Source organism: Astatotilapia calliptera, chromosome 16 (genome assembly GCF_964374335.1).
Source record: "Astatotilapia calliptera chromosome 16, fAstCal68.1, whole genome shotgun sequence".
Lineage (NCBI taxonomy): Eukaryota > Metazoa > Chordata > Actinopteri > Cichliformes > Cichlidae > Astatotilapia > Astatotilapia calliptera.
In genome coordinates, this window is record NC_137437.1 from 33,571,956 (window position 1) to 33,590,986 (window position 19,031).

The following is a 19,031-nucleotide window of genomic DNA, read 5'->3' on the forward strand; positions in this document are numbered from 1 at the left end:
CAGGTCATTCACCAGGTCCCCCCGTGTGGTTCTGGGATCTTTGCTCACCGTTCTCATGATCATTTTGACCCCACGGGACGAGATCTTGCGTGGAGCCCCAGATCGTGGGAGATTATCAGTGGTCTTGTATGTCTTCCATTTTCTGATGATTGCTCCCACAGTTGATTTTTTCACACCAAGCTGCTTGCCTATTGTAGATTCACTCTTCCCAGTCTGGTGCAGGTCTACAATACTTTTCCTGGTGTCCTTCGAAAGCTCTTTGGTCTTGGCCATGGCGGAGTTTGGAGTCTGACTGTTTGAGGCTGTGGACAGGTGTCTTTTATACAGATGATGAGTTCAAACAGGTGCCATTCATACAGGTAATGAGTGGGGGACAGAAAAGCTTCTTACAGAAGACGTTACAGGTCTGTGAGAGCCAGAGATTTTCCTTGTTTGAGGTGACCAAATACTTATTTTCCACCCTAATTTACGAATAAATTCTTTACAAATCCTACCATGTGGATTCATGGATTTTTTTTTCACATTCTGTCTCTCACAGTTGAAGTGTACCTCTGGTGCAAATTACTGACCTCTGTCATCATTTTAAGTGGGGGAACTTGCACAATCGGTGGCTGACTAAATACTTTTTTGCCCCACTGTAGCAACACTGCTTGTATGAATAACAGTAACACACAGACTTTTACGTAGACAAAAATTATATGCAGGATAATGTCAACACTTTCCCTGGTTTAACAAAGAGAGGATGTATATTAGGTTGTTGCACCCAACTGTATTCTGCTGAATGTTTATAGTATCTGATTTCTGAGGATGCATTACCAGTGTTTCCTCTATAATCATTCAGCAGAGATGTGCGTCCACACATGAATTATTACTTTCACTGAACAGAAATGTAAAATCAATGATGATTCATCATTTGGCGTAACTGTTTTTCTTAAACAAATTTACTGCAATTACACAGCGTTTGGCATTTGGACAATATCCAGACAACAATGATTCCTGAGACCTGGACCAGACTTAAACACTTAATGCTTACTCCCCTCTCTGGTAGGTCAGGTATTACCCAGAGGCGGTATAAAGGAGAGGCGTGGCACTCTCAAAACGATCAATAGAAAGTGATGGGAAAACTCCTGAATGCCAAGTGTCTCACCTGTCTCCCAGAGAGCCACCACAGAGCCCAACTGGGAAACATATGATCCAGTCATCTTGTACATTTGCAAGTACACAGTTGAAGTTCATGACAGTTTCAAGTGTGCGGCTGCTGATATATCTGTTATCATGCTAAAGTTCTAGCCAGGAGTACTTTTTCTCATCTTACAGTCTCCTTAATGTAAACCAGCACATTTTCTGTGCGCTCTGGTGGGGTGAGCCACACACTTTGATCGTGTTGCTTTTTTGAAGTGAGTTATAAGTAATTCATAATAGTGTTTTTATATCCCATGACCACTGAAATAAGACTTATGGTTCTCCTTTCAGTTATTTAGTTAGAGGCTTTTGCTCAGATGGCTGCTAAGTGACGACACTTAATTCTTGATATTTTCATATTTCTCTTGTGAAAAGTGATTTAAAAAAAAAGACACTCTTCAAATTTACTGCAGATACATTCCAGCCCTTTCTCCACGTACCTTTATGGCCTTCTGAATGTTGATGCAAGAGTCTCGGATCGTGCCGAGCAGGTTGTTGAAGCGACCCATCTCCTGCACCAGCACTGTGTTCATGCTCTGGTTGTAGCTGGTAGGAAAGCGGCTCATTGCTGCCTCCAAGTCAAAGTCTTCAGGCAGCTTACTGAGGATGTCAGCTGCCACTTCAAAGACCATGTCATCTGAGGATTTGGCATCTGCGCCTGAAGAGCGGGACTGATCAGAGACATAGAGCACAACAGAGCGACAGAGGGCTGATGAGAAGGGAAGGCAGGATGTGGGGTTCTCAATCGATTGACAGTTCATATTTTTTAGGGAAAATTACCATTTGCTGTCTTTGACTTGTCAAATTATGTATTCTCTTTTAAAGACTCATTTGCACTAGTGCTATTCTGATCCTGAAAAGACCCTGATGCTAAGAGGGCCTGACTTCTGACTCGACTTTGCTTATATTTCATCATCTTTGTGCCTGAGTGATTCACATTTTATGCATCTAAAAGAACACGGAATGACACAGAATATCAACGTTTTTATATTTTATTTTACCTTCTCTTTCTTAATTTGTACACATTTCTCAGGTTATAGCTGCAACACTGTCCACAGAGGAATCACTGCAAGTATAATCTCAGGATTTCATCATACAGCGCGAGATGAAAGGCTTCACTGCATTTTACCCCCGATTTCTCCCACGCAGTAATTTGACACACTCTTATCAACAATTATAATGATCATTCATGGTGATAATTATTCACTCTAATCTGTGATTCTTACGCTTTTCTTCTTAGTGCAACTTGCACCATTTACCTATATGATGCTTAGTCACTAGCCAGCGGTAATGGATAATCATTGGCTGATGGCAACAGGGTTACAGTAGGAGAATGATAAATAGCTGCTTCATTCCATTTGAAGTGTCTCCCTGTTTATCGGTCATTGAGACTGATGAGATCGTATTAGATGCTAATGAAGTCCACACATGACTGGAGCCATTATTAATCTTGTTGAATGGAATTTATACGAATAAATGCCAGACTGCACGGAGCTCTAATTTTAACTTGAGATCTAGAAGTCACGATGCATGTGGAGATAATTCTGTCTTTGTAGCAACGCAGGTCTGATGCTATAAAAATACACTTTCACTATATATGCTGAGCTGAATGTGGAATTCTTCTCTAGTGTTGTGTGTCGATCCACTTTAAAACTTCTAGCATAGAGAAATATTTTTTCAGAAGTCAAAGACACTGTGGTGGTTCTTTAAATAAATGGATACACAGATAAATAAAAACCCCTTTCCACTTTGCAGTAGAAGCCACACTTCTTTTATGTTCGAGTAGGCCTTGATGCAAAATCCCTCACATTTGATTTCCATCAAACATCGACTGGAGCGGGGAAGCGGTAAGATATATAATCCTGAACAAGCTAACCTCGTCTAACAAAGCTGAGCTATAATGATGCTGGATCACACAGCTCCACCAAAGCCACTGTGACTGTGTCTCTGCAGCCTCAAAGCACAATGTTGCTCTTTGAGAAGTCTCTCTAAAAGCAACTGCAATATTTATTTCGATTTTTTTTTGTTTTTAATTAATGCTGCACGGTGCATTTTAATGCAGGCCGATAAAATATTTAGAACAGATCCACAGGAGGCATACCGATGCTGTGTGTGTTTATGGGAGAAATAACTTTGGTGCCTAGGTAAATGTGTTCCCATGCATGTATTCCGGTCTGTTTATTTTGTGTTTGTTTGTGTGTTATGTATTTGCGGGGTCAGAGTGGGTGGGGTCATTCCAGCTGAGCATCTGGGATGTTGGCCAAGAGGGGGCGCTTTGGCCTGGGAAGCAACCAAAGACTGCTGGCTCTTTCTTTTTTTAAATTTGTGCCGAGGTCTGGCCTCAGTGCTGTGTTTTTTTCCATTTCTGTGGTAGTAAAAAAAGGTCTCTACAAAGTACTCCTGGATATGCCCGTTTATTTTTCCTAAAAGATTACTCATGTGTGTCTGAACTTCCTGTGACAGCTGATCAATACAATACAGACTTATCAAGGGTCAAGGTAGCGTTACCTGTGTAAGCAAGATGCTGTCAAACAGAAGTTGAGTCTCAGCCTGGTCCTTGGTGATATCTGCGTTAGCGTTCATGCCAAAAATTTCTGGTGACGGATTGAGTGGCAGCGACTTGGTATATTCGATGTAGTTGTCGTACTGCGACAGAGATGCAGAAAACAGAGGGAGAGGGGACGAGTGAAGTAAGAGGACGATTTTTTAACGCAACATCAGGAAACATCTCGAGTAATAACACTCGCTGAAAAACAAGTCGGCTCCTTAGATTGCTGACATTTATTTTAATGACTATGTAAATGTGTCTTCATGAATAAAAGATGTGGTTGGAGGGGGGTGCAGTGCTGGAGAACTAAATGCCAAATAAAATGGTGTGCACCATAGATTGTACTAGTGTTAACAAATATATCAGCCCTCACTGATGGTGGCTTCCTGCTGTGCCTTGTTACACACATTTTATCTGTTAATGACTTTTTAAAGGTAGCTCAACAACAATGCAAAGGAGTCCTGCAATATGCTTCCTTGAAAAACTGCCAGGTTTACTTTTATTGAATTTTAAGGCAATGATACTGCCAGCAGCTTTGTGTAACTGATATTTGAATATGAATGAAAACACGAGTGAATAACATACCTATGCTGTACTATATATCAAAAATTCAACAGCATGAACAAACTCAGCATCTGCTAGTTTAGCAGACTGCACTTAAACCTGGTTGACATATTGTGACATCAAGGCAAATACTGAGGAGTAGAACATGTGAAGAGGTTAAAGCTGAAGGAACACTTACAGGTACAGATACACTTACAGTTCTTCTTACAATACAGAAGAACTGTATTATTTCGTCAAAGGTTTGGACAAACCTTTTCATTGCATGGTTTTTCTTTATTTTCATGACTATTTACATTGTTGCTTCAGTGAGAATCTGCAAAACTATGAATGAACACATATGGAATTATGTAGTGAACACAAAAAGTGTGAAATAGCTCAAAACACATTTTATATTTTTCTATAATTACTGCTTTGCACACACTCTTGGCATTTTCTCATTGAGCTTTATGAGGCAGTCATCTGAAATGGTTTTCCAACAATCTTGAAGGAGCTCCCAGATGCTGAGCACTTGTTGGCCATTTTTGCCTTCACTCTGTGGTCCATCTCACCCTAGGTGGGATAGGTCAGGTGAGTGTGGAGGCCAGGCCATCTGGCACAGCACTCCATCACTCTCCTTCTTGGTCACATAGCCCTTACACAGCCTGGAGCTGAGTTTGGGGTCAGTGACCTGTTGAAAAATAAATGACAGTCCAACCAAACACAAACCAGATAGGATGGCACGTCACTGCAGGATGCTGTGGTAGCCATGTTGGTTCAGTGTGCCTTCAAATTTGACTAAATCCCCAACAGTGTCGCCAGCAAAGCAGCAAGAAATTCCACAAATGAACCCTGACACAGCACACCTGTGAAGTGAAACCATTTTAGGAGACCACATCATGAAGCTATCTTCAGTATGAATCTACAATATAAAAAGTTAAAAAAAAGAAAGAATAAAACATTAAATGAGAAGGTGTGTCCAAACTTTTGACCGGTAGTGCATCTACCATAAGTCTGAACTGAGCATATGATCATGAGGTTTGCAGTCAGTTATTGTCCCTGGAAATGGAGTGTGCCTGATAAAAAACATATTATATTTGGTCCATAAACAGGAGTTAGATGGAGTTTTTGTTGTGGCACCAAACACACATTTTGAAGATAATAAAAGTAACGAGAAGTTACTAAATGTGACTAAAGGAGAGAGTTACAACTCAGATCAGTGAGACTGCATCATGAATACTGCAAAAACATTTCCCTGGTATTGACATATTACCATAAATCCTGTGCTTATTTTGTTGCCTACAGCCAGACTTTAACCAAAGAGGTGATTCGTTTAAAAAAAAATCTTATCTGAGACTCTGTATATCTTACATCTCCCTCAGCTGGTGCATAGTACAGCCCACTGGGGTCAAATGTGTAGCCAGGGTCCTGGATGATCTTTGGGGTGTAAAAGATCGAGAGGATCGTGCGCAGGGTTCGTCTGTCCCAGTCGTCAGTCACTCGCCCGCCGTAGTTACACTCACCGGTCATGTAACAGAGGGCATCAAACGGCACTTCCTGTACAACACAATAAATCATTCATTTCATAAGAGAACATAACAGCAGGTAAGTGAGAGGTAGTTGATTTTCAATGTACACAGATCTGCCAGCTCTGACAGGTGAAGTGATCGTTTTTTTTCGTTGCAAAATGAAACAAAACGATGGGAAACTTATGGCATTCATGCAGACATTACTTTGACTTCTACCTCATGGTAGAAGCTTCTTCAGCAGAGCAATGTGCTCTGTCACAATGCAAAAATTCCTTAACAGCTGTAAAACAAGCCGGATGAACAAAGACCCCACCCCACAATCCACAGAACCCGAGGATCCAACTACAGCCCACTGCCAGAAACCATAAAACATCCAAACTATCCCATTCAAAACCACAACAGGTTAGAAGTATTTCGAAGCACTGAGGGGACATACACAGTATTTGTCAGGGGGTTATAATGCTGTGACCTGACAAACCTGTCACTTTAGAATCAGCATTTGCACACAAAAAAGCGTGTGAGGATGCAGAAGGGTGAAGTTGTGGCCAGTTTGGCATTTTCTTGAGGAGGACTTCACTTAAAAATGCACTGAGCAACACTCAGCCACAAGCTGAAAATGTCACTGCGTTCCAAAAAGATCCTCAGTAGTTTATGCCTACTGCTTTTTCCACAGGAAGAGGGGATGGTGGAGGATTGGAGTGCTATCTGTATGTGGAAAAATGTCAAGAGGGGTTTTGAATATGGCTTATGAAAAGGAATACTTGAGCAAAGCAGACGGTAGTTGTAAAAGCCAGAATTTTTAATATGAGCTTAGATGCTGACAGCTATATAGGAGTACATCGTGGATGTGGGTCTGCATGTGAGATAAACTCACTTCATACAGCTCTATGTAAAGTTTATATGAAAGCACTACATCCCAGACCGCATGGAATTTGTAACTGGTTAAACGCTTGCGTTCACTCGATGAAATACAATGTTTTTTGGAGAGAAAAACACAGTAAGCAAAAAAATTGCCCGTGAATGGAAACAATTCAAGAACATCTACCTGGTACTGTTCCAGGAACATGTGTAGTTGCTGTACAGAGATCCGGAGGTCAGTCTCATTGAACTCGTATGGAATGTTCCAGCCTAAAGGTCCAAACTTTCTCCTCTCTTGGGTCAGGGCGTGGAAGAAACACAAGCCATACAATAGCTTCTTGAACACAGCCTGGGAGGTGGAACAGATGAAAGATGTGATCTAAGATAAATAGTGGTGCTCGTATCCCACTGCTAAAACACACACACCCTGAAATCCACCCGCTGACGGAGCCATGGTAGACATGCACAGCAAGCCACCAAGACATGTTTGCATACTGACCGGCTTGCTGCAGCTGCCAAAAAACTCTGGGTCAGAGATGGGATCCATTAAGAAGGAACGTGCAATGTTGGAGCGGAGACCTTTTGGAGCCTCGTTGGTCATCTTAACACCATTCTGGAGCACCGCCACAGGGAATGTGGGAGATGGGTAGCTAGTAAGCCACAGCCTGAAGTCTGGGTGGGTGGTATCTGGGTTCAGCCCCTGCTCACAGAGGCAAAAAGCAAGTAAATACATGCATATATTGGAACAATATAACTTGCTGTGTACTGAAAAAACGCATGTCCTCACCTCACAAACTCTCTCCAGTGTTGACATCCATGAAGTGGCCAAGTGGCAGTTTTGCAGAACCACCCAGGTGCCTTCGTTAATGCCTGTCTGAATCATGCGCATAGCAATAGGACCTTGGCCTTGGCCCAAAGAGAGGGACGTCAGCTTGTTACCGGTAAAGCCCTGAGAGATAAGAAGAGTGGTGCACTTCATTTTTTAGCTGCTTTTTGACTGAGGTCTCTCTCTCTCTCTCTCTCTCTCTCTCTTTTTTTTTTTTAGACCCAGTAAATATTGAGATTGAATTTCTTTCATTGTTAGAGGCAATTTTGATTTCATTTACAGTTTGATGCACACAGCAGGATGACAGCTATAGTTGTAATGTCTCTGTACCTTTTCATCTCCAAACTTGAGCAAAGCCGCCATGGGGTCGGAGCCAGGGGAAAGGATGAAGATAAGGGGGGCACAACAATGGCTATCTGTAAAGGTGTTACTTAAGTTAAAGGGTGGTGCTTCAATGAAGTGATGGCCCAACTTGTCTGAAACAAACTCCTGAACCACGGGAACAATCTGAGGACAAGTTAAAGGAATGTTTTAGAGGTTTTATGTGAAAAAAAGGTTATAAAAAGAGATCATTCCCCATGTGGACTGACTTTGTCTGGCCTGAGACAGCGAATCACCAGCATCTTCTGAAACTGGCTCAGCTTCTCCTGCCACTCATTAGGAAACTGAGTCTGATGGGGCTCCTGCAAATAGACAAAGCAGAGTCAGTTTTGATTCAGACTAAGTATGCATGGGAAGTACTTTTAGTTTCACACTGCATAACTTTCCAAATATTAATCCTGTCATATGTCATAAATATATATTTTAAGCTGTAGAAAAGCACTAGATATTTTAAATCTGTTGATCAAAATGATCCTAATCAAATACCAGCTGAGGAATAATTATGTCAAGTTTTCGGTGACAGGCAAGGTTAATCAGTGCAATCGTGCAAAAAAATAGAGAAATATTGTACATAACTAGACATGCAAATGAAAAGCATGAAGAAAGGCAACAAATGGAAGCAGACAGAAATGGGGAAGAGAAGAAAAAAAAAAAAAAGGGAAATGGGTTTTAGGTCACAGCAATATGTTTGATTAATTAGTGGAACAAGTGCACCGGAGGAAGTGAGCAATGGTAGAGGGAACTTTTGGAATTATTTCCCCTAGGCTGTTTGTCGAGAGACTTCTGGCTATGTGTGTTGGCAGGTGCTTTGAGATGGATACACCTATTTAGGATCTCCTGGGGATTCACTGTGTGAACAGGGTGTGTTAGCGTGTGTGAGTGCCCGTGTGCTTGATTGAACAGCTGTTCTTACATCAAAATTGAATAAATGTGAATTCTACAACTGGAACAAACTCGATTTAATTAGACAGAAGTGTTGTGGCTGATTTTGTTGATTATAAATCAAAGATGGTTTGTGTGCACGTATGTGCGACGGCAAAGACACAAGCCTGTACGCCACACGCATGTTTGAATGCGCCACACATTGATTAAGCAGCTGTTCTTGCATTTAGATTGCATAGATATGAGGAGCACAACAGGAGCTGAATAGATTTGATTAGATTAGATGAAACCTCAGTTTGTGATTCTCTGTGTTTCAAAGATGGACAGTGTCTCTGTGTGCATCATAATCTGACAGGAAAATGTTTCCCTCTTCAACCTCCTTTGTTCTGTATGCCCTTTATATTCACTACATGTATAATAACTGAAAAAAAGACTCTTAAAACAAAGTACAAAGTTAAAGCTTCAATGTGTCAGATAAATCAGATCAACCAGTGGCTTTAAAAATTAATAAAAAAGCTAATTTGAACAGGGCCAATATTTTTGAATCAGACATTTTCTTGTACTATAGGAGGGTACAGTATGAGAAAACAACTAATCCTATGATTTGTTTGGCATATCTATCATTAATTTAAAAAAATACAATATTTGAAGTGATGTTGTATTGACAAAACTAAAAAGAAAAAAGATAACAATGTAACGAATCAAATTATGGCATGTGTGTGGAATCAAAGTGAGAACACATGTTATGATTAATAAAGAAATCTAGCCGAGACAAAAGGTGGTAAAATAGTCAAAGCATACATGCTACACTGAATATATAAACTGAAGTACTCTGCATCCACATTGTTCCCAGGCAGGGAAGGGGGGAGCGCCGCTGCACCCCAGTTGTGAGATTCCACAGAGCCACCCTGCTAAGCTTAAAGTTGGGCGAAGCTGGCCTTGTGTTTAATGCTGCTATTTTATCTCATTCACTGTTTTCCCAAGGTTTGATTGTTTTGCATCTGCACAGCCAATCAAACACTTTTACTCATATTAAGAAGAAATTAAGACTCTGTTTCTTGTTGTGCTTTCACCAGCAAAGCAGCAACTTTTACTCTAGTCTGTGTCTACAAGACAAGCACTTCCAAAACACTCATTGCATCCATCAATCTTCTTCCACTTACACATCCAATTCTGGGGCTGGAGTCTATCCCAGCTGCCACAGGGAAAGAGTCAGGGTGCACACTGGACAGGCTCACAAGCTTGTAACAAGGTGACACAGAGACACAACCATTCATACCTACAGACAATTTAGAATCACCGGTTAACATGCATGTCTTTGGACTGTGGGAGGAAGCCAGAATACTCATAGAGACCCCGCTGAGAACATGCAACCTCCACACAGAAAGGCCTCAAACAGCTGGTGGTCGTTTAAACCAGGAAACCACCACCATGCCACCCGCAGGACACAGATAACACCCACACCGAAAAATAATTATAATATTTTGTCCGCTGTATGTCAAGTAATTAATCTATAAGGTTTGGGTAAGAGGGCGAGATGAAAAACATAGAAACAAACAAAAAATAATAATTGTTAAATCTTTTGATGTACATATTAATTTTCCAAAGTAAACTTTGGGTCAGTGGATCCACTCTGATCTATCAAACCAACAGACTGCAGACAGATGTTTTAATTTCAATACTCTGTTGACACCAAAAGAGGACCAGTTTGATGTAAACTGTAACCAAACTCACTTCCACCTAGAAGTTAACACACTTCCTAAAATATGACACAAGTCACAGAAGCTAAATTAATGTTTAATATTGATTAACTTTACATTTTAGGATGATTTACTGCCCCTATGATAGCAGCTGATCTGTATTTTTGGGTTGGATCTTTCTCATCTTCCTCTTGACAATACCCCATATAGTCTCTTTCAGCTAGCTGGCCAATAAAGGACACTAACAACATGGTCAAAACACCATTTGGTAGCAGTTTTGGGATTGTGGGCAGAAGCAAACTTCTGGTGGAGAAAAGAAAATCGGCATCCACATAAAGCGTTCTGTAGATGGAAACATGAAGTGCTCTGGTAGATGGCTGACTCGATAAAACACAGTGGGCCAACCACCACCAACATAAGCGGATAACATAGCACCCAACACTGGCCAACTTCACTGGATTTGAAACACCTTTTGATTCTCTCCACTCTTCCTCCAGACGGTAGGATGCTTTGATTTCCGAATAAAAAGCAAAATGTACTTTCATCTGAAAAGAAGACTTTGAACCACTGAGCAAAAGTCCAGGTAAAATATTCTGATGTGGTCTCTGGCTCAGACAGTGTAGCTCCATTCCTGTGCATGGAGGCAGATTCTACTTCTTGAATCAGCAGTCTTCCCTATAATTGTTAATATTGCCAATGCAATGGTACCAATAGCACACTGAAATTCTGATTTTCATATGCTATAAACCATAATCATCAAATTTAAAACATAAACCGACTTGAATATTTCATTTCAAGTGACTTAATACAGACTACATCAAAGTTTATTTTTCTGAGTTTAAACTAGAAAAATAAATGAAAAATGTCATCATACTTTTTTACTATATTCAACAAACCCAGCGAGAGGCGACTTACTGGGCTGTCATAGACCTGTTTCCACTCATTTCTGCAGCCTGTCAGGTCCTGACGCAGGCCTTTGAAATGTTCCATCGCATCCAAGCGGCATATCTCATCCCAAGACTTTTTAGGCAGCCAGGTGCAGGGATTGGAGTAGGGGTTGTCCAGGCCCACACCGCCCGTTAGAAGGAAGCGCCACTCCCCCTCTTCCACCTAAAACATTAATTAGTGACATGTCCTGTTAACACAGCAGCAGAATGACCAGAATTTGTAATTAAGTGGATTAATGCTTGACAATTTGGGGGATTATCTTTGGATAAGTAGTTTATGCAAATTGGAAATAGAAGAAACAGATAATCTAAAACAATCCTCGAGAAGACCAGAGCTGAAAACTGACACTAAGGAGCTTGTTTGATTATCTAATCACTTATTTAAAAAAAACAAAACCCAAACAATATGTGTGTGTTCTCCATTATCAAATGTGTGTCTGTGCGTGTGTAAATTCCTACCAGCTTGCTATGCATAAGCAGGCTGACAGTGAGGCAGAGGGAAAAAAGTAGCTTATCCTTCTCAAACAGAGAGCGACACACATTCACATACAGTGTATAGGTAAAGTGGTCTCTCAGGATCTGCAGTCTGAAAAAGAGACGCATGCCATCATTTAATAATCTTTAATCACATTAATGCACCATCACCAGCATTGCATTTAATTTTTTAACAGAGACCTTTAAAACACTGTTTTGGTGACCAGCAGGAACTAGTATTTTGCTAGTACATTAGTCAGGCCTGCCTACCTCTGCTCCAAGTCATCACTCTTGTCTGAGCTCTCAATGGAGCTGATGAAGAGGTTAATAAACCAGGTGAGGGAGTATTGGTACATGGGTTCAATGTTAGCCAGGTCAGCAATAGAGAAGAACAAGATTGCCGAATGCACGGCAATAGGTGTGTAACCCATGCGGGTCTCATCAATCTTCTTCTCTGTCACCTCGGCCACGGCCTGCTTCTCTGAGATTTCGTTGGCAAGCACCTTGGAAGCAGAGAGGATCTCGACGGCAGTCTCATCCTCCAGGATGTTGCCCTGAGAGGAGGACAGGACCTCTAAGATTTTGTCCTCGATCTCCTTCAGTTGTCTGAAAAAAAAAAAAAAAAAAAAGGGAAGAAACTCTGAATTAATAGTCTACAGTATTTTTCACTCGGGGAAGTAGAGATTTTATTGAATTAGTTGAATGGATTTGACCTTGGTCTAACATATCGTTAGCTTCATAGCATAAGTGCCTAAGTCATTGACTTAGTCCAATGACTTAGGCACTTATTCTATGAAGCTAACGATATGCCTCTGTACCTTTTGTTCTCTGCTCCCTGCAGAATGAGAGCCTGTTTCTCTTCTTCCAGGTCAGGCCTCTCCCGGGCTACCACAATGCCCAGTAGCTGGTCTTGAATGCCCTCTGGAGTGATCATGAAGTTTAGCAGTGTCACCTACATCACACAGAATATCCACTTCACGTACAACTATGGAGACATAATTGTTGAAGAATAAGTGATGTACGTGTGTATGTTTCAGAGGAAGGTGTCCGCCCTTTTTCTCAGCCATTAAAGTGAAGTGTTGATCGTCTCGGCTTTAGAGCTGTTCTCCTGGTCAAACCTCCTACCCAATAAATTCCAGTAACTGCTTCAGCCTTGGCAAAGTACAGGTAGGATGCATTTACTTTTTTCTCCTTTTCTGTGGAAAGGTGTTGCAGGAGTTGAAGGAGTGTCTTTTACCACAGGCGTAGTCATCTTGCGCTGCACTTACCCGGAGGTTAAAAGCCTATATATGCTATCTACTCTCTGCCCTAATAAACGAGTGCACTTCTTCGGGGCTTAATTCCATTTCTATTGATGCCGTGAGACCCACTCAGCTGGTGGTAAAGACTCAGAGCCTGTATAAATCTCCAGTTTGTCCTTTTCACACATACACCCTCCTTCTTTGCCTCGCCTCGTCCCTTGCGCTCCTAAGGGCTTTTTTTCTAGATGCTTACCCTCTTGTATTTGGAGCTATTGCGTTTCAAATAGGGTTTAATGGGAATAATGGAAACTCATAGTGTACTGTAGAGAAGACAAAAAAAAAAGATTTAAGCAAAATGAGGGGAAAAAAAGGGAAGAATTGAGCCAGCTGTGAAAAATGAGTTGAATCAATCTAATGGCTGCCCATAAAGAGGAGAGCCCCTGCAAATAGATGCTTGAAATGTGATCTTCTGTAATGCTTTCCAACCCCTTGCCTCTCAGTAATGCAATTTTCCTTTAATGCTCCTTTTCTTGGAATCCTTTTTTCAGAGTGGATGGGGGCTGTGTTCCATTGGGAAGGTGATATAGGTGATATCACTGAACAATGATTCACTGTGTTATTGAGGTAAAAATGTCATTTGGGTGGTATCAATAACTAAGAGCCAAAGAAGAAAAGTAGATCTCATCTGATATCAAATGAAAACTTTAAATAAAAAAACAAAACGAAAATCAAACCTCAGTTCTAAATGATGCTATTTATCACTATTATTATTGATATTTTAGGGCAGAAGCCTGCAGATGACTCTGTTGGTTTATGTGTGTGCTTGTGTTTTATTATTCCCTTCTTTGTTGGCTCTGTTGTGGTAGATACATCTATCCTTAGCTGTGACACAATTAAAGGGTTGTAGCTCCATCTGTGTGGAAGAGGTTAGTACAGAATGCATGGAGGACTGCATACGGCTCGTTACAGCAACACTGAAACTTGCTGTAAACAGCACTGTTATGTGTGGTGACTATGAATGCTATCCTCTGCTTTAACTAAAGGTGGTATCAGATTTACGTCTCAGTGATGGAATATGTTGAATAGAAGGTTTCTCTGCGTGTCTCCACAACGTAGAATTAAAACATTAAAACTAATCACCGGGAATTTTATCCATTCAAGTTCTTTCTGGATGCTCAGATACTTGATCCAACAAGCTGGCCAGTGAAACTCCCAGCAAGCCATTATAATGAAACTGCTGCAAACCTGCACTACCAGTCCTGCATCCTACTGCACCTTCCAAATGGACTTCAGTACATGAAAAAAGGTTTCATAGTTATAATTACTGCACATTATCCTATAGTAGGGAGAAGAAAAACAGAACAGTGGTGACAGCAGTATCCCTACAGTACCTTGACAGAAGTCTCAGGCAGGTAGTGAGGGTTGCGTAGCTTGGTAGTGATGTAGAAGCGAAAGTCAGGAACATATTCAATGGTAGAGTCTCCCAGACGGATGCACATTGCACCGCCCTGTTTAAAGGTCTGTCGAAGCAGCAGAGGCTCCAGTATGGGATCCAGCTCCTCACTGACATTCTCCAGCAGCACTGACAGAAAATGTTCAAATCAATGTTTTTTCTAATCAGGAGAGAGACGTCTTTATAAATATAAAAAGCTGTCAAACTGTTGAATCAGAATCAGAATCAGAATACTTTATTGATCCCTGGGGGAAATTATTTTTTGTTACAGTGCTCCATTTTAAACCAACATTAAGACAAGACAGACAATACGCTAACTAAGAATAGTACAATATATACATATATATATACATACATACATACATAAGTCACTTATAAATAAATAGTTGGAAAAGAAACATGTGTAGCTGTAGCAGCAAACAGTGTGTTAAGTGGATGCGTTGTACTACTGCCTCAACAGCTGAGCTGCTTCAAAGCTTCAAATATTTCCAAACTCTTCAGCCAAGACAAAGCATTTTACCTACAACACCTTTACCAGTATTTTATAGATCACCAGTTAGCCATTTTGGCAGAACTGGGAGAAACGCGCATTCAAACCCTGCATACGGTCGCCTGCTCTACCTGTGAAAAAGAGACTCTTCATGCCAAGTGTTTCACTTTCTGGTTAAAAATACACTATAAATGGTCTTTAATCTGGTCTTTTCCTTTTGATATTTAATTCTTTACCCAATTTAACTATCTAATACAACTTTTTTTCACCATTATCATTTCACTGTTGTCATGTTTCATTTTACATCTCTCTCTAATATTAGTTTTATTCAGTTGTTTTGATTTAAATGCGCTGTACTGCATTGTGTCACGGCTTGTCATTTTACTTATTTCATGGTGCATTTATTTCATGCAGGACTCTCACTTCATGTCATTGTGGCCATGTTCCTGCCTCTGGAAAGTACTCTGCATCTTGCTTGAAAATGTTCTTTCAATTTAAAAATCTTTAAAATCATATTAAGGAGCAGTGGGAGACCCTTCCCAACAACGAAAGTTTATACTCCATACAGAGACTTGTAATAGTTGTGCTGATGCATTCCTGGCTCGCATAAACTATATTTTATAAGTTGTGTGATGAATTAAAGTTAAACTCAAACTGTCTTTCAGCTTTCTGTGATTAGTACTCAACCGTGAACTTCCACTGCAGTTGCATACATGAGTAATATCAAGAAATCAGTGAAGCACATGAAAATGCAATCGCCTTACTCCCATGACATCATTATTAATACGATTTCACATTAAGTATGATAATGCTCTTCTCATGTTACCAACATCAGCCCATCTATAATTGACATTTTGCCTTTAGGTGGTAACTAACTTTTTCTTCAGTTTTCAGATGGAGTGATAGCTGATGAACTTTCTCTTACAAGTTAGTTACCAAAGCAGGTCAACCCTTTATAGGCATAAATATTTAATATATGTTACCAGATTAAAAAGCATGTTTTTAAATTTAATAAACACATGCATATCTAGGAGATTTGCCATGAAAGCACCAGCCCAACCGTGCTAAAAGAAAGAATAGTAGTGCATCATCAGGATTATAAGTGGTAATACAAACAGCAAGAAACTGTAAAACTGTGAAATAAGAAAACAGGCTGTGAAGGATGAAACTGTACCCTTAGGGGACTCTTTTGCGCCGTAAAAGGACAAGTTACTCTCTGAGCTGTTAGCCTTGCAGTAAGCAAAGACCTAGCGGCTGGCTGGGTCAGCTCATTATTTAGATGTATCTGTAATGGTGGTGCAGCTTTCTGTGTTTCTGAGTCTTAATTCCTTCTTGAAGTTGCCCCCCGTGGCCCCTTCAAAATAATATGAGAAGCAATTATCTACAATATTATACCACAACTTTTAAAAAAACGTTGTATACTTTTCTATGAGACATGGTGGGCTCTTTTCTGAAACCAGTTTGAGGACCAAAAGGTCACATCTACACAGCAGCACTGGGGATTGAATGCTTTTCCACTTCGGGGCTACAGAGATTAATAAAATCAGACACATGACTGCCTCAACCACACTTGGACACATAAAATCGGTCCAAAAACATCGTCACATCTGCCTACACATTGCAGCTTGAGCCTAACACCGGGCAGGAGAAAAAAATAAATGCAGAACATATAATTGATTTCTCCTGAGCTTTTATGTGATCTATAGTAGTCTGACATATAAACAGTACATTAGGCCGAATAAAGGCTCACTCAGAAATGTCTCACTCAGAAACATCGCTAATTTCAATTTTGCCACTACAGAACAACAGAGAACAAAAGAGAGCTGCAGTCTTGGGGCAGCAGTAATTAGTTTCTGTGGTAAAGAGAGACCTCAGCAGGCAGTAACAGGGAGTGCAACAGTGTGGTTGAGGCAGCCATGGCAGTCGCATTGAACTAGAAGAATTATTATACTTACCTGGTGTGCCAAACTGGATACAATTCTCCAGAGTGCGTACAAAGTCAGCATCGCTCAGTTTAATAACATGCAGGTTATTGGCCTTCTCCATATTTTTCACCCACTTGTTGGCCTGGCCTTGAGGATCGATCATCAATGGCCACCGCCTGGCATTACTACACACACACACACACACACACACACACACACACACACACACACACACAGCAGTGTGTGATCAAATGAGGCCACCTTGTCAGTGAGAAAGATCTTTTTAACTGTGAGACATACGGGGTTGGGGGGAATGCTGAAGAACAACAACTGCGATGCAGAGAGCAGCTGAGAGGTGAAAACGCAGTTAGACAGCTCACAGCTGGATAGAACCCCAGTGGCAATAGTACTGTGACTACAGCACAATTTTGTTCTTCGTTTACACCAGGGGTCGGCAACCCTGGGCATGCATGCCACAGCTGGCACACAAGGGGTTAACTGATGGCACCACCATAGCTGGACTGGCCATGCGCGGTATGCCCAATAGTGATTTTTCGTTTTTATGTTGTTGTTTTTTTACGGTATAAACAATGAAAGATGGTGGATTGGCCAGATGCTGGCAGATGTGTAAAAATAACTCAGTTGTTTGGTGGTGGCAATGGAGGAGCTTCCAATGAGGCCAGCAGGTGGATGAGGGAAAGGGGAGGCAGGAGGAGGAGAGACCCGAGGCGGCCACCGGTCTGACTGTCAATGAACTGAACTTCAGGTAAGAAGTTATGACCTGCAGTCTATCTGGGTCAGATATAAACCAAATAGTAGTTTATTTTCGTTGTGCTGACTTTTTACAGTCAGTTACAATAACTCGTACTGCGTACTAGCTAGCATGACGGAGTTTCTATACAGCTGGGTGGGTGCTTTGATGTTGCTGATAGTAAACTTTATTTTATTCATAAGATTACTTAGTAGAGTTGCCAACCATCCCGTAAAAAACTAAATCGTCTCGCATTCAGAGAAAATATTACGCGTTTCGCATTGAGCTGAAAAGGAACACAGTTTGTCCCGGACTTCAGCTAGAATGGAAAAGACACAAAGCTGGAGTTATTCTGTCGTTATGCTGTCAGCTGCCTCTTCTTCTCTCATTCTCTCCCACTCCCTCTCTTTTTGCTATTTCAATGATCAGCTGATCGTCTTTTCTCTCTTGTTTGTTTATCGCCCACTTTGCACCAGAAAGAGGAAACCAGCGGATGTCGCGTTAAACAACAGCAGCACGTTTAAGCTTGATCAGCTGTTGTTAGAATTTATTTAATATTAATTTCTAGTATCAGCTGATGTTTGCTGGAGCCACAGCTGTAAAGCTGCTGGTCATAATGTCAGTTTGGTTATCTGGTGAGAGGGAAACATGAAGATGAAACCAGGAGATGTCCTTACTGAATCATCAGAGCTGAACTGGTGATGGAGAAACAGGTTTACCTTTTAGGTGACATGAATGAGTTGATGGGAAGTCATGAACTGTTTCTGAGAGACAACTAACACCAGGATCCTTTTCTATGTAGCTGACAGCTGGTAACGGTGCAGGGGCGGGTCTAGCAAAGTTTTGTCAGGGGGCCAGGCAGGGCATTAACAGGGAAAGGGGGGCACAAAGAAATACTTTTCTTTCTTATTCTCATTTAAAATGTCTCGCTTTTAATAAACAATTATCTGAATCTTACAACTAAAGTTTTTATCTGATGTAAAATGTATAGAAATCATACATAAACCAACAAGACAGTGTATATCACTGTCACAACAATGTTCATTTTTATTCAAAGGCTTTATGGCTTTAATACCTGGTGGGCCGGTCTCTAGTCAAAATGCCCGGGCCGGTTTTTTGTCCCAGTCCAGCCCTGGGCACGACAGTGACTTAATCTGAGAAGGTGCATTAAAAAAATAAATGGCCGGGCCCGCGGTGCACATCGCAAATTAGCTCGCATAGACACATTAGTTGTGCCGCTTCTTAATGACGGTATCTTAGCTAACACCCCCAACTACCAGATTCAACTTGTAATTGGCTAAATT

The 19,031-nt window shown here is 41.0% G+C and overlaps 1 protein-coding gene across 1 annotated transcript in view; it reads right to left on the reverse strand.

The window, feature by feature from the left end:
• dnah7 (dynein, axonemal, heavy chain 7) overlaps positions 1–19,031 on the reverse strand; it is a 76,464-nt gene that overhangs the window by 6,677 nt on the left and 50,756 nt on the right. Inside the window, exons 49-62 of the mRNA XM_026144785.2 lie at positions 17,007–17,161; positions 14,500–14,690; positions 12,686–12,819; positions 12,138–12,473; positions 11,853–11,979; positions 11,362–11,556; positions 8,074–8,166; positions 7,814–7,990; positions 7,445–7,606; positions 7,157–7,357; positions 6,845–7,006; positions 5,642–5,827; positions 3,691–3,828; positions 1,623–1,853 (exon numbers count right to left, since the gene is read on the reverse strand). Coding sequence (XP_026000570.2) covers positions 1,623–1,853; positions 3,691–3,828; positions 5,642–5,827; positions 6,845–7,006; positions 7,157–7,357; positions 7,445–7,606; positions 7,814–7,990; positions 8,074–8,166; positions 11,362–11,556; positions 11,853–11,979; positions 12,138–12,473; positions 12,686–12,819; positions 14,500–14,690; positions 17,007–17,161 — 2,488 coding nt within the window. The remainder of the gene's footprint in view (positions 1–1,622; positions 1,854–3,690; positions 3,829–5,641; positions 5,828–6,844; positions 7,007–7,156; positions 7,358–7,444; positions 7,607–7,813; positions 7,991–8,073; positions 8,167–11,361; positions 11,557–11,852; positions 11,980–12,137; positions 12,474–12,685; positions 12,820–14,499; positions 14,691–17,006; positions 17,162–19,031) is intronic.